This window comes from Lonchura striata, chromosome 4, assembly GCF_046129695.1.
Source record: "Lonchura striata isolate bLonStr1 chromosome 4, bLonStr1.mat, whole genome shotgun sequence".
NCBI lineage: Eukaryota > Metazoa > Chordata > Aves > Passeriformes > Estrildidae > Lonchura > Lonchura striata.
In genome coordinates this window covers 65,432,111-65,447,475 of record NC_134606.1, presented here as the reverse complement: position 1 = coordinate 65,447,475, position 15,365 = coordinate 65,432,111, and the positions used below count along the sequence as shown (strand labels likewise).

General features: G+C 39.4%; 1 protein-coding gene across 2 annotated transcripts in view; it reads left to right on the top strand.

Annotated features, from left to right (window-relative positions):
- Positions 1–654: 654 nt before the first annotated feature.
- The window catches only part of IL15 (interleukin 15), a 29,378-nt gene continuing 14,667 nt past the window's right edge, over positions 655–15,365 (top strand). Inside the window, exons 1-2 of one of the 2 annotated variants that reach the window (XM_021526528.3) lie at positions 655–673; positions 11,788–11,917. In XM_021526528.3, coding sequence (XP_021382203.1) covers positions 11,855–11,917 — 63 coding nt within the window. In that variant the 5' untranslated portion in view covers positions 655–673; positions 11,788–11,854. Of the gene's footprint in view, positions 674–943; positions 1,147–11,787; positions 11,918–15,365 lie in introns of those variants that run through there. The other variant, XM_021526527.3, reaches the window with a different exon arrangement.

The following is a 15,365-nucleotide window of genomic DNA, read 5'->3' as shown; positions in this document are numbered from 1 at the left end:
GTAGTCAGAGCTCTAAACCCCTGTCATTTAGCTGCAGACTATTTTTACCACCTTTAAGTGCGACATGCATATAACATGAATAACAACCAGCACCCAGAACAGCATAGCTGAGGATATAAAAAAGATTGCACAGAGATCAAGAACTGTTTTCACTGTTGCCTCTTGAATGCATAAACCTTGCATAGGTAAGTAATGTTTCCTGGAAACCTGATAGTATTCCTGGGGAGCTGCTAAGCCTCATCTTCAAGACATTCGAGTTTATCTCAAGGAACAAAAGTTTTTTTATGATGAGGTGTCTAGGCAGGACTTTAGGTGTACAGTTGCCATTCCTGGTGATTATTATAGAAACTAAACCTCCACTTTTCTTTACAGCTAAAAATCCACAACTTTGGATCCCAATGCAATTTGCAGATTATTCTTCTCAGATCCATTACAAGAATACTCTTCTGCTGGCCTATACCACCTCCCTTCCCTGTTGTTCCACAGCAAGCCAGATGGAGAAGCCTTTTGGAGAAGCTCTTCTCTGTCCTCATAACCTTCTTCCACGGCTTCTTGGTGTTGTCCTGAAAGGCCACTTCATTTTCCCTCCTAAGGCAGCTGCGCCAGTAAAAAACACTGTTCTGGTTGGAAAGAGGAGGAGTCACAGCACACAGCTGCAGTGTTTGCTTCCAAGGTAGGCAGCTCTGCTGAGCTCTGGTCGGGAGGTTACACTTCAGCTATGAGGTGCACCAACAAGGGCACAAACCATGAGCCTTCTTTCCTTTAGGGAATGCTAAACTGGAATATCCAGGAAGGTCTATGCTTCAGATATCAATCTGTCTGCTGCCTTTCATGTTTGGCACTCACTTGCCTGCCTTTTAAATTGTAGGCATATGTATTTCCGCTTACGTTGGTTTTTTTTGTTGTTTTGTTTAGGGTTTTTTTCCCCAAGTTTGAAAGTTGCTAGGAAATGGCAGCAGGAAATCCCTACGATCTGCTCTTTGTCACGAGAATAATTTCCACCTTATTAGGTACAAATTTATTTATATAACAACTGAAAGTAAAACAAGAATGGAGGAGGGGGTGGAGCATTTGCCGCTGTCACTTATGCAAACCTTATCCTAACTTCTGTGTCGTGTTGACTTGCTGCTCAGCACTCCGAGACTTGTGAGTATTTCACAACTTTTGGCATCCTCTTGTTTTCTTGTTTTCTTCATTAGAAACAGCTTAGCTCTTGGAGCTTAGCTTCAAATTATTAAATGCTTTTAAAAACTGTCTACTAAGGTTTATTATGAAAGACATAGTTTAAGTATTGTATTTAATCTCACGCTTGGCACCTGTTTCTCTGTTTCTGCTGTGTCAGAGAAATAGCAAATGAAAACTGGTGCTAGCCTGTGAAAATTTGTCATTGTTTGCTAACAAATTCACTCATCAAAAATGAGGAGAAAACAGCTAGTGCTCTGAACCTGGTTAATATAGCAAGGACAGAGGCAGAAATCTGGGAGAAAAGTTATTTACTTCTTAGTGTATACAGTTGAAAGAACATTAAATGCAGGCAGAGAACAGAAAATCTGCAGCCAGTGGAATCTTACTGAAAACAGTGACAGAATTTCTGTAGATGACAGCAGTGTAATAGAGAGATTTTAGTCAGTACTAAACAAAAGTAAATATATGCACTGGTGAGTCTTGTTAAAAATAACACTTTTTACCTAGTCATGGAATCATAGATTCATATAGGTTGGAAAAGAGGGAAAGATGTGGGGAACAGAAACTTGTCACAGATTTTATTGTCACAACCTGCAAAATTATATCTGTATAGGTTTAATAAGAAATTCTCCTTCCTGTGCACAACCACTATCTTGCGATTCCTTCTATGCAAAGATATTTTTAGGCAACTTAACTTTAAGAGAGTCTTATACTGTGGAAAAAACTCCTGATCATAATTATCACAGCATGTTTGGCTATACTTTCCAAGAAGTACATAGTGAAGTGCTCCCTTTTTCTCTAGGGATGTTTCTTTCTATTAGAAATTAATTCTTTCTCTTAGAAATGTATTTCTTTCAGTTAGAAATGAAATTGGCATGTTTCACTTAAATGGAAACATTTAACTAAATATTTGGTAAACCAAACCACATGGTTATTTTTTCTTGGAAGAAGATAATTATAGATGAACATCGTCTAAACAAACACCATTTATAGCTCAATAGAGGTGTTAAATTTGGGAGTCTACTGGGCTGTTTGAAGCTTAGGGTGACTTTATAGTGGTGCTCTGCTCTGCACCAGCACCTGAGAGCAGCGGTGGGCAACCCCTGGTACAGGGGCTAGCACTCTGGGAATGGGGATATCTGGGGGTGTGAGAGACACTGCAGGAATTTACAGAGGAATTTACAGAGCCAGAGCTCCGGGATATGAGAGCTCCAGGGGTGTGAGAGACAAACTGCTGGAATTTCATCCCAAAACAGGCCCTGCATGGCACAGGGGATTCCTAGTTCTCTCTGTGCCTGGCAGAGCACAGTGATTTAAGAGTGGAGGAATGTCAATAAACTTCTGCACATCTCACCTGTGACTGCCCCAGTGCCCCAGGTGACCTGGCACATGAGGTGGCAGGCTCTGCAACTGGAATGGAACACTAATGAGGAGGATGGTCCATCTGGCTTGGAGGTGTCACTAAAGTTAATTCAGCCCTGTGTCAAAATTACTTCCATAAAGAGAAAAAAGACAGATTGATGTCGTAGAAGATCCTTTCTGAAGGGAACAGAAAGCCCCATATACAGATCAAGCAGGCTTCTTCAGGAAGTCTGCATCCCTCCTTGGGCCTGGGTTAAAGATGTCAAGTGAAAGTGTCATCTTATGGCACAACCCTCTGGTTATGATCCATTTTCTGTTTTTTCAGGTAGGCAGTGATGAAGTTGCAACAAGAAGGTCAAGGGCAATTAAGAGACTCCAGGGTCTTGGGATGACTGTTAAGGGATCAGGAGAACAATTGTTGCTCTCCTCTATTCATCCTGTTGCAGGGAAGGAATGGTATAATTCAGCAGACCAATACCTGGCTTCAAGCCTGGTATCACCTGCAGAATTTAGGGATTTTGATCATGATTTGGTCTACTTAACACTGGATCTTCTGGCAATGGATGGGGTACACCTGTCCCAAAGGAAGAAAAGGGTCTTTTCACAGGGCTTATCAAAACAACTTTAAAATAAAATGGGGAAAATGGTAAAACCAGGCTCACTAGAGGCAAACTTGAAGGTAGCCCACCAGTTTTTGAGTGACTATGTGCTAGCGAGTTCCTTCTATCCGCCACTGAAGGCAGGGGATGGAGATCTATATAGCAAAAAAGATGCAAAGGTCAGTGATGTTTTAGAAACCATGGAAGCACCTGAGAATGGTCATGTAGGATCTCTCCCCAAGGAGGTGGTGGAATCAGCAGCTCAACTGAAGTGCCACTACACCAATGCACACAACATGAGCAAACAGGAGGTTAAGCAGCAAGAAAATTAGGAGGGCCAAAGCCCATTTGCAGGTTAATCTGGCTACTGCACTAAAAGACACACAAAAAAATTTCAGCAATGGGACCAGGCCTGTCAGCCTGACTGTGTTGCTAGGGAGGGTCATAGAGCAGATCATCTTGAGTGTTATCCTGTAGCAAGTACAGGACAACCAGAAGATGAGGCTCGGTCAGCAAGGGCATAAGGCAAGTTATGCTTGTCTTATCTGATTCCCCATTACAACATTCTTCTGAAGAAACTGGATAATCATAATCTTTGCTGGGTGAAAAACTGGCTGGTTATCCAAGCCCAGAGTGGTGGTGAATGGAATTAAATACAGCAGGCAGCCAGTGACCAGTGGTGTTCTCCAGGGCTCAGTGGTGGGGCCAGCCCTGATCAGTATCCTTATCAGTGATCTAGACAAAATCAGTTTGCAGATGACAAGTTGAGGGGGAGTGCTGACCTCCAGGAGGGTAGGAAGGTTCTGCAGAGATCTGGACAGACTGGATCGAGGAACTAAGGAAAACTGTTTGAGTTTCAACAAGGCCAGGTGCAAAAGTTCAACCCCATGCAACGCTACAGACTTGGGGTAGAGTGGATGGAAAACTGCCCAGCAGAAAAGGACCTGGGAGTGCTGGCCAACAGCAGCTGAACACCACCCAGCTGTGCCCAGGTGGCCAAGAAGGCCAGTGGCATCCTGGCCTGGATCAGCTGGATCAGCCAGCAGGACCAGGGCAGTGATTGTCCTCCTGTATTCAGCACAGGTGAGGCCACACCTCGAGTGCTGTGTCCAGTTCTGGGCCCCTTACTGCAAAAAAAGACACTGAGGTGCTGGAGTGTGTCCAGAGAAGGGCAATGGAGCTCGGGAAGAGTCTGGAGCACAAGTCCTATTAGGAGTAGCTGAGGGAGCTGGGGGTATTTATTCTATAGAAATGGAATCTTGGGCATGACCCTATTGCTCTACAAATCCCTGAAATGAGGTTGTAGACAAGTGGAGATTGATGTCTTTTTCCCCAGGTAAGAAGTGATAAGACAAGATGAAATAGCCACAAGTTGTGCCAGGGAAGGTTCAGATTGCATAATACAAAAAGTTTCTTCACCTAAAGAGTGTTCAAGCATTGGAAGAGGCTGTTCAGGGAAGTGGTAGAGTTACCAACACTGAAGATCTTTAAAGGACCACAAAGGTGTGGTGCTCAGGTTAATGTCTGGACTCAATGATCTTAAAGGTCTTTTCCAACATAAACAATTCTATGATGTCACCATGAATGCATTATATCTTGCTGTCATTATGAATGTTTGAATTCTCTGGGAAAATAAGATTATGGTCAGATCCTGAGGAGAGAAGACAAAGGACTCTGCATGATTCAATGTGAATAAAGCAAAAACTGTTTATTGTGCTTCTAAACATTGTTTAAATTTACTTCTTATCTTGGTCTACACAGTCATGCACTGTTTGATTGGTAGCTCTGCTTTGTCCATGCATCTTTACTTTGTCCATGAGAGAAGCATGCATCTCTTTCTTAATCTAATTGGTAGATGCTATAAGTGTTATTTTACTTGGATTGACACCCCTTTGTCTGTCAGCAACATTTCTGCTTCTTCTTTCTTCTTGCAACATCAGCTTTTTTATCCACAAAGATGACCTTGTTCTGTAGTTCCAGAAGGTTAGGCTGGTTCATTTAGTACATGTCCATTTTCCTGTAAATATGATCCTACAAGATTCATTCTAAGGCTGCCTAAGAGTTCACTGAAAATAGAGAAGGGTCACAGGGGGCAGAGGTATAGGCTGATAGGAGTAGTTGGGAAGTATGGATAATATAATGCTAGATTTTTTCTTATGAGTGAAAGTTCATCCTCAGTTTGCAGTATCTTTCATGCCATGGACAGTGATACATTTGACACAAACCTCCCAGTGTTAGGTTCAGGGTTCTGCCAGAACAACAGTTCCCTTTTCTGTGCTCAGAGTTCAGCTTGTGCAGCCAGAACAGTAGGGAGAAATGCAGTCTGGAACAGCTGGCTACAAGACATTCCATTCTATCCAGTGTGGTTTGTGGCCCAGAGTGGGTCACTGCTTTGCAGGCCAGCACAGTGCTGCTGCTTGCAGGGATCAGGGAAGCACAGCAGCTCACATCCAGTTTTTGGAACAAACTTGTTAGTCTGCACAAAAGTACAGATTTTATTCCTTATGCTTTTTTACACGACTCAGTCTTGTTGCTATGCTCTCTATTTCAACACTGCACTATTACTAGGAGCTAAAACCCAGGAGCGTAAACACCCATGCATTCCTGTTTTTTGTTTGTTTGTTTTTTGTTTGTTTGGGTTTTTTTGGTTTTTGTTGTTTTTTTTTTTGTTTTGTTTTGTTTTGTTTGTTTTTGTTTTTGTTTTTTGAGGCTTTTCTGTGCACTTAAACAGTCATAATGAAAGATAGTGACTTTAAAGGTAATTTTAACTACAGGACTGTAATTCACTGCCAATTCTCATTATTATAATATGTTCCAAATTTTCTACCCCAAATTATAGTGTTAGGCAAAACAAAAACATCCCAAGCATGTCCATTTGCTCTCCATGCATGCTAAATTTTTTCTAATTTTCCAAAGTATTTTAAAAGTAACTACTTAGAAATGGAGAGAGGAAATCCTTACTCTTAGTTACTTATTATCAGCTATTAATTTCTCAGAGAAATGTTTAGGAAGCAAAATCTCAATTTCTATAGCAGCTCCCAAATTTAAAGACATTTTCTCACTCAGCTGAGATGTCTGATTCCCATTTTACAGGTTTTGATAGGACAGAAATTCATTCCAAGAATGAATGATGACTTATTAACAAACAAGGTGCTAGAGTTTGTCTCTGCAAAGAACAAACTCTAGTGGAAGGCACTATTCCCATGTATGCAGTAACATACAAGGGAATGTATGCTCAGAACTCCTTTTTGACCTAACGTTTAATGGGACAGAACCATGTGTGAGGCCCCTGATACCTACACAGACAGATTATTCATTCACAGAGGAAAGGACTTCTGGTTTCATATCATTGATTACATCATTGATCCCATACCAATTTACCTTCTCACTGCCTCTGTGCCAAACGGAGAAGGTTCCTGCACACTGGAGGTTCCTCTGTTCTTGCTGCTCCAGTGCTGTTCCCAAGACAGGTCTTGTGATCCTGTGCTCAGAATCACAGAACCACACAGAATGATTAGGTTGGAAGAGACCTTCAAGATCATCAAGTCCAACCCATGCCCTAAACACCTTAACTAAACCATGGCACTCAGTGTCATATCCAGTCTTTTTTTGAACACATCCAGGGATGGTGACTCCACCACCTCCCCAGGCAGGCCATTCCAATATTTTATCACTCTTTCTGTGAAAAACATCTCCATAATGTCCTCTCATTCTGACATTTGTTGCCTGGAGAAAGAGACCAACCCCCACCTGACTACAACCACCTTTCAAGAAGTTTTAGAGAGTAATAAGGTCACCTCTGAGTCTCCTTTTCTCCAGGCTAAACACCCCAGCTCCCTCAGCCGTTCCTCACAGGGTTTGTGTTCCAAGCCCCTCTCCAGCCTCGCTGCCTCCTCTGGATGCACTCAAGCATCTCAATGTCCTTCCCAAACTGAGGGGCCCAAACTGGACACAGCACTCCAGGTGCAGCCTCCCTGCCCCTGCTGGCCACACCATTCCTGATACCTGAAGGTAGGACCAGAAGAGAAAGGCATTTCATCCAAGCTGCCTGTACTTCATCAGTGTAAACAGATATCCCACTTGACCAGGGCTGAGTGTCACCTTTGAGATAATATTCTTCTCTCTGAGAAGTCTGGTCTAGGATTTTCTCCACATCCTTTAACTGACCTGGGGCTTGCTCTCCATCATTCATCAGGATTTATGGGTGGCTAGGGATAAATTTTTATATCATGATGAGAGCACAAAGAATTCAGGCACCTTGGCAGCTAATAAAAGCTTTGTCTTCCATTCATAAATCAGTGTACTCCTGTAAAAGAAGGAAATGGATTCCTGCTTATTTATTATTTCTCTTAGAAATTACTGAGGAATATCAGAAATATTTGGAAGCCATCAGGAGATGTACTATATAATTAAGCTGTTGTCCATGCTGATAAGTTATTGTAAGCAGGTTACCAGATACTTGCATCATTACAAATTACCATAGAGTATTTCATGCTGTAACAGATGAGGGAAATCCTTAGTGGCAGCATAGGATGATAATTCAGACATTGTTGATACAGCTGCTATACATTGCAACTGAACAATTTAATAGTTTCCCAATTAACTCTAATGTCAATTCTTAAATATTCTTCACCAAAAATTGGTGGATGGAGTTGTTTTGCCCACTGAGGAACTGCTTTTAAAAGACTGTTTCATAAAAAATGATTTAGACTAAGAGGGTTGCACTCTGTGGTACTTAAAAAAGTCTTATACCAAAGTTGTTAATCCAGCCCACTCATGACTGAAATTTATCAAATATATTAGGATGTCTTTTTGTAAGTAAAAAGAGAAGAAAATTTACTGGCTGCAATTTATTTTTGAGTAGATGGACCATCATATTCCAAACTGCTAGTCAGAAATCATTCCAACTGCACCTTTCCCTGGCTGCAGTGTCTTCCAGAAGGCTGTGAATGTCAAGTGTTGGTAATTTTCTTCTCCAGAGTTTAAGGACAGTGCAGGAAAGTTTATTGTCTCTGCTGGAGAAGGAACCTGATCTCATTGACTGTATCATGTCACTGTCTGCCGTGGACTGTGTTTGTGAAGATACAAATTGGACAATGCAGTTGTGCTAGAAATCTTGTAAAAAACATATATAGTAGAAGACCCATTTTTGGTAAAAGAATAACAATGGTGACAAGGTTTACTTCACATATCTGAAAACTAATTTTAACTGTTAATATGTTGGTAACATACTACTAACATTGGTTCTTTTTGGTTGATAAGCAACAGGATAGAAAATTGGGCATGAACTCTGCAGCCTCTTTTGATGCTGCATTGGCTAACTAAGAATTATGGCACTTTTACCAGTGGGGCCTGCATATATTCTGGCAAGTGACAAAGCTGCTGTCTGTTTTCTTGTAAGGGAAGAAGCCCTTACCTGCCCTTCCAGAATTTAGGAATTCTCTACGGGAATCTATGTGCCTGAGTTCTGAAAGCTGCAGCTGGTTACTGCCACCAACCTACTTTTAAGAGGAAAAGCTATCAGCATGAGCACACTTGCTCAAAAATAATGAATGATATCTGTTAGTATATGTCATACAGTCAAGTTGCCTCGGGCTGAATGCCAAATTAACCTCAGGCTGAATGCCATGAAAATAATAAAGACAGAAGAGTCTAACAGACTTGTTAGAACAAAAGGGTGTAGTGTGCTTATGGGAACACAGGAATGCGAGTCACAGTCGCTCTCAAAGGCTCAGGTACTGTAACCTTTGACAGAAAAACAACCACAACACTTTGTTTCCCCGATAGTGTACTTTGGCAACGGTGTAGCTCCTAGAGTTTTGCTTTATGCTGCTTCTTGGAAAGGATAATAGGTCAACTGCTGCTTCACATTCCTGAGGTTGGATTATTGCTGATACTATGATTAGTTGTACCCAGGGCTGTCACATGCAGTGGAGAGGCTGGGCAGCAGAGAGGGTGAGAGGAGGGTGGCACTGGGAGCTCACCTGGGATTGCACTGGTGCCTGTTCTCAGCCTGGGGATTCCAAGGGTAGATCTGTCCTGCAGCGACCAACACTGGATGCTGGTGATAGCCAAAGCCATCTGACTCCTCACTGCTTACAGCTTTCATTCACTCAGTTTCTTTAGTTTTAAATCATTTCTATTGAATAACAAAGGTCTACAGCCTTAGTTACACTATCTTATAGTAATTACTTACATGGGCACAAGAAATGTAATTTTACACTAGCTAGAATATATATATATATATATATATATATATATGCCACTTCCCAGTATATCACCCATTTTTTTCTTCTTGATCATGGATTAGTTAATTTTTCTCAAAAGGATAGGAAAGGATAAGAAAAGAGGAATTTCACTCTACAAATGCAAAAATATTGGAAGAAGCTAAATATTTTGGGCCCAGCATGTGATACCTGGGGATAAATTTTTATTTTTAAGTGATTGTTTAGTATTCTCTAGGATTGTCTGTGTTCACTTTAGCTCCTACTGTGTTCAGTGCAGCTGTGAGGAATTGCTGCCAGTTTGAACTAAGCTCTACAAAGACACTTTTTTTCTTCAAACTGTAACACCTACTAGCATCTGAGCTAGCATCTGAGCTAGCTATTGCAACCAGAAATATTTGCCTGGGGAGCATGAAGCATCCCATCCTAGGGGCAGATATGCAAAGCAAATAATAGGATTTCTTGTGAGACAGAACTCAAAATTATTGCTGCTTGTGAAAAATCTATGTTAAGGAGTTTGCCCAATTCACAGAAAGATGGTGAGATGAAGGCAAGGGCAAGGACTCAGGGCTGCATCCAGCAACCTTTGTCATTGAACCCAGGTTTTCTTTCTGTGAACTTGTGTCTCCTTTTCTACACACCTTTTTTGTCAAACAAAGCCATTTATACAGGGGTTTGGTTTGGCATTTTTCCAGGATCTTTATCTACTAAGTGAAAACAATCCGTCTGGTTCACAATTGCTCTATGAGAAAAAGGAAATAATTACATCATACTGTGATTAAAGATTTAATACCTTTTTATAATTACAAATTCATGGGAAGACAGTGAGCATGGAATTGAGTTTGAAGTTGAGTAGAATATGCTTTAGTGATCATAAATCCTTCTACTTCTGCTACCATCAAACTTTCTCATCACTTTCATTTCCACCATGTCTTAATTCTTTGCTGTATTCTCCATCCACTCATACAACTCAAATTCCACTTCTATGCACCAGCAGCATCAATGATTTGCTCCTAAGCCTTCACAATGCTGTTCCTGTAGAAAGCATATGTACACACATGCAAAAAGTTCTGCTTGCCTTGGAAGCTCTGAGATGGAATATGTCAGTGAAGAGACTGCTGGAGACCACCTACACAATGCCAAAAAATCACTTCTGCAATTATGTAAATAAAGTAAGCCACTCAGAACTTGGCCAAGTTTATGCCAGTCTTCTAGGCTGCCAAACTTGAAAACACTACCACAAAGCACAGCTTTGATTAAAACTTATAAACATTTTATTTATACAAAAGAAATGCATATTTTCTGCTAATTTGTTTTTGGAAATGATTGAATTACTCTTAAGGGGACTTAAAAGAAAGTCACTAGCCTGAGTAAATAATACAATAGTAGAAAATTCCAGCTCCAATAAGTTCATTTTGATCAAAATACAGGGAACTGAAACTGAGTCTTATTGTTTGAGATCCAGCTGCTGAAGGGCTACAAGACTGGCCATAGTGACTTTACATATTAGAGAAACAAGACAGAGTTCTCAGCTCATATCTCTGAAATTCTCTCTGCTTATCTTCTGAGAAGACAGTACTTATGCAATCATGCATCTGTGTGTGTTTTCCATCCTCTACCACATTTCTTTTAATTCAAGGCCTAATTTCATTGTATAGTTCATATTTGGAGGAGGCACATACAGGACCCTTCTTCAAGCCTTCCACCTAAAGCTGGGCTAATTTTGACATCACAGCAGGTTGCTCCAGCTTTGGTTGATTTTTCAGTACCTCTGAAGATGGAGCTTCTTCAACTTCTGTAGGGATCTTCTTTCACACATTTATTTTCTTGCACATTATGTTAGGACTAATTTTATAAAAACACTAATATTAATGTCCAAATAAGCTGTTCTGTCAACATGCTTTCATATTCTGCTGTATCTCTTTGAAGTCTTCCTATGAGTACAAAATCTATTGCTTGAACAAAAATTAGCTTGTTTCTCCAACCACAAAACTTGCAAGATTTGAACACGAGTCTAGGGGGAAAAATTTGAAAAAAGAAAAGTGAAACTTTCCAATTGTATTTTATTGTGTCATCTGTAGAAAGGTAAAAAAATGGGCAATTAGCTTGTTAGACAGTCACCATGACTGTCATGAGAAATCACAAAAATTTTCTGCTGCTGACAATACACATTTTCCAGAGGAACCTCCTTTATCCTACAGAATTAAAAGATTGGATTCTACTATCTAAATAAAAATAACCTTTTCAGGAAGTCTATCTTGTGTTTTCCATTAATTTAGAATACATACAGGGAACTTGTGGAAGTTGCTCACAAAATTTCAGAGACTTCTTGCTTTGAATGATCTTAATGGATAGGCTGAAATCCACTCAGAAATCTATTGTGGCTTTATACTTACATTTTTTTCCCCCACATGTAGGCCCCAAAATGTAATTTCCTGATCCATATGCTGTGCTTCTCTTCTGAGTAATGGTCCAGCAGGCAGGATGCTGGGGATGGTACAGCCAACACAAAACTCTGCTGGAGCATTGAGCAGGCTGCAGACTCAGGTAAGAATCACTTAAACAACATAACATTTTTTTAAATTTCAGCAAAGCTTTTAATGTTGTTTTGCAACCCAACATGAAAAGTAGGTAATAAAGCAAATTTAAGGCTTAGAAATATCTTCAGTATTTAGATTAAATCCTTACGCTCTATAATTTTACATTGGTTTTTCCACTCCTTGTTGTTCAGTTGTACCAGAATTAACGTTTACACCATAAATAGGTCTGGGCTTTTTTTCACATTCATGTTTTTCAGTTGATTTATGGCACAGCAAATTCTAGCCAACTTTTCTGCTCGGTCCTAATCCCTGTGTCTGGCTGATATTTTACAACATGTGAATCCAAAATCCCTGATTTCTGAGAGTGTTTACTACACTCTTTACTGTGGGGAGAAATCCTTTCAAGTGTCCAGCCTCTGCAGCACTTTTCAGAGCTCCCCACACATCTCCTAGATGATTCAGTAGCAGTTGCATTTCCAGCAGGTGGTGTGGCCAGGTGACTTTTTTATAACCCCAAAGTCATTAGCATTTGGTGTTGTCCCAAAATAGGCTGTGCAAGAGGCAGATCCACACACAGAACGGAGGTATTAGACATATTTACAGTTCTGTCCAGAAATGGAGGCTGGATGGCACCTCCACAAAGCCAGCACAATGACTATTGAAACTCCTCACTATTTATAAAATTTTAGCGAACAAAGGCACTAATGTTCATTGGCCACAAGTCACATAATTATCTTATTCATATTAATTCTTCTACTGGTTGATGATTCTTACGTTAATTAGTCCTATTCTCAGTCTTTCTAATATTTTCTGCTGGCTTTCCAGTTTTTTTTCTACAGAAGTCACAGAACCAATCATCTCAAATTTGAGTTAATTATTGATTATCCAATAGCTTTATATGATTTCATACAAAGTGTCAGAGTGATTGCATTAGTCTATGCTTTTACTAAAAGCAAGAAAATATAGACCTGATTTTAGAGAAAAATTTGGAACTCAAGTGCCACCAATGAAACCTATAGAAAGTTGGAAGCAGGTCATGATTCACTGTCTTGAGCATGCAATTCTTCCATAGTGATTGCCAGTAGTATATGTAAACAACCTAAGGTTATTTACTCTTGTAAGGCTGTGAAAAAATCACATGTATGACAAACAAATAAGTCTTTATTTACACTGAGCATTTCAAATACACATTCAGCCAGGATTGTTTTGACTACAGGATTTCCTCAACAGTTCTTAAAAGAATATAAAAAAAAACATTACTCTTGTAGCAAGATGCAGACACAGGATTGTGTGGCTATCAGAAAGCAAGTTTGTTTTGCCCTCTGGTCATACTAATGTTGCCTCTGTTATGACTCACCTATTTAAATGGTTTCATCCTTCATGATAAATTAAAACAAGTCTCATGTTCTGGAAGCAATTCTGTTTGTTTCCAAAGCCAGTGAACATTTTTAAATACAACTGTACCATTACCTCTTTTAAAGATATATGTAAGTTTGGTATTTTTGCTATTAATTTATAATTTCTTAAATTAACAATTTGATGCTGTTTCTTATATTTATACACAGTGAATGATGAAGGTACAAACAAAAAAACAACATCCTCCTCAATAAGGCTTAGTTTCTAAAAACAGGTGTAACACACAGCCAGATGTAACATCTAGCTGTAACATCTATGTTGTGCCCCTTAAAAGAATTAAAAGTGCAGATAAGTTGAAAATATAAATCATAGTAAAATAAACTACTGTTAGGAAAAAAAAGCTGAGGGATTCCAACCCCTAAAAATAAGTATATTGCTGTGCACTCTGTGATTGTTTAGTACAGATTTTGTTCCTTTAAATCTTTAATAATCATTAAGGACTTGAACTATATGATGCTTTTCTAGATGAGCTATCTTTTCACTTTTTTTAAATGGAGATTATTTATATAAAATAGTCTTAAAAACTACTGCACAAAAGTGAACTTAAATACATTCCAATAATATCAGAAGTTTCAGAACAGTTTCCAGAGATCAGATCAAACAGGTATCACTCTGCAGAACAGACAGAACATTAGCAGAAATTTAGGAACCAAGGTTCACAGTCAGTTTCCCAGAAATCACATCAGCCTTCCATTACCAAAATGGCTGAGTAACAGAATCTGTCTGTTGGCCACTTTGTTATGAGTTGTCTTCATACACCTGAAGAAAAAGAGGCCATAAACAAAGAGTTAGAAAGCAGCTGGTCCTTGGCAACTTGACAGGGAAGCAAAGGAGATGTTAATCCATAATCCATATCTCCTTACCCAAGGCACTGAAGAAGCTCCTGTTCAGTGCAAGTCTGTGAGCTGTGATGCTCTTTGGTGGTTCTAGTAAGTCATTGTTAAGGAGATTGCTCAATGAAAGTTTCCACTGATGCATTTCTTTAGTATAAATCACTAAATTAACATAAAAATGAGAACCAAATTAGAAAAGCTAATTTTGTTTGAGGAAATTTGCTCTAAGAGCCACTAGTGCAAGCAGGATTTTTCCCCTGTGTTCCATTGGCTTCAGTCCTCTGACATGTCTGGCCAAAGTTGGAATCAGACCTTTTTTGCAAAGCTGAATGAAGATGTGTTCTGTCTCCAAGTTTTCCAGATGGTAGTGGGAACGAGGGGGAAACCATGAAACAACCTTTCCATAATGTACGAAAAACACAATTTTCATGATTGCTGCCAAGGAGAAATGGATGTAATATTTTTTGGTTCCCTAGCTCCCAAGTAAGGATAACAAACAAAGTCTCTCCCATGGGTCATTCTACAGTCTCTTGAAATCTTCGTGCCTACATATTTTGTCTGGTGACTGAATCACAGGCACGGTAGTGGAGTGATATAATATCAGTGTCCAGCGTAGATTGTTTTTTTCACAGCATTCAATGGTAGTTACCTAAGCCAAGAAATAATACTTTCCTGAATGAAGTTATTATGGGGAAAGTTTATTCAAAGCTTTCTTTATTTTCTTTTTCATTTTTCATTTTTCTTTTTTTCTCTCTCTCTCTCTTTCTTTTTTTTTTTTTTTTTTTTTTTTTTCCTGGAGGAAAGAGAAAAATGTCACCATGGTAACTTACTTTCAAATGAAAGCATCTTTAAGTGGCAGTGTACTAGCACATTTTTTTAAATTAAGAAAACCTCCCCCTCTAAATACAATCTAGATGTTTCACTTCATCTCAAGATAGGTGAATAATTAAGTTTTTTCATAGGGAACGTGGGATTTTGTTGGACTGACTACAATCAGAAACCCCCAGTAGTTTCTAACAGAGATCCTGGGGATCAGCAGTTGAGGGAGGAAAAGAGCTCACAGTGGCATTTGTATGGACTGATTTAAGGAAAACAGGTACAGAAATAAGAGTTACTTTGATGAATTCTGTCAGTTATAAAAAAGTAGAGTTTATATTAAAATATATATTTGTCATGCAATTCTCTTTCTGTGCTCTTAGACAGCTT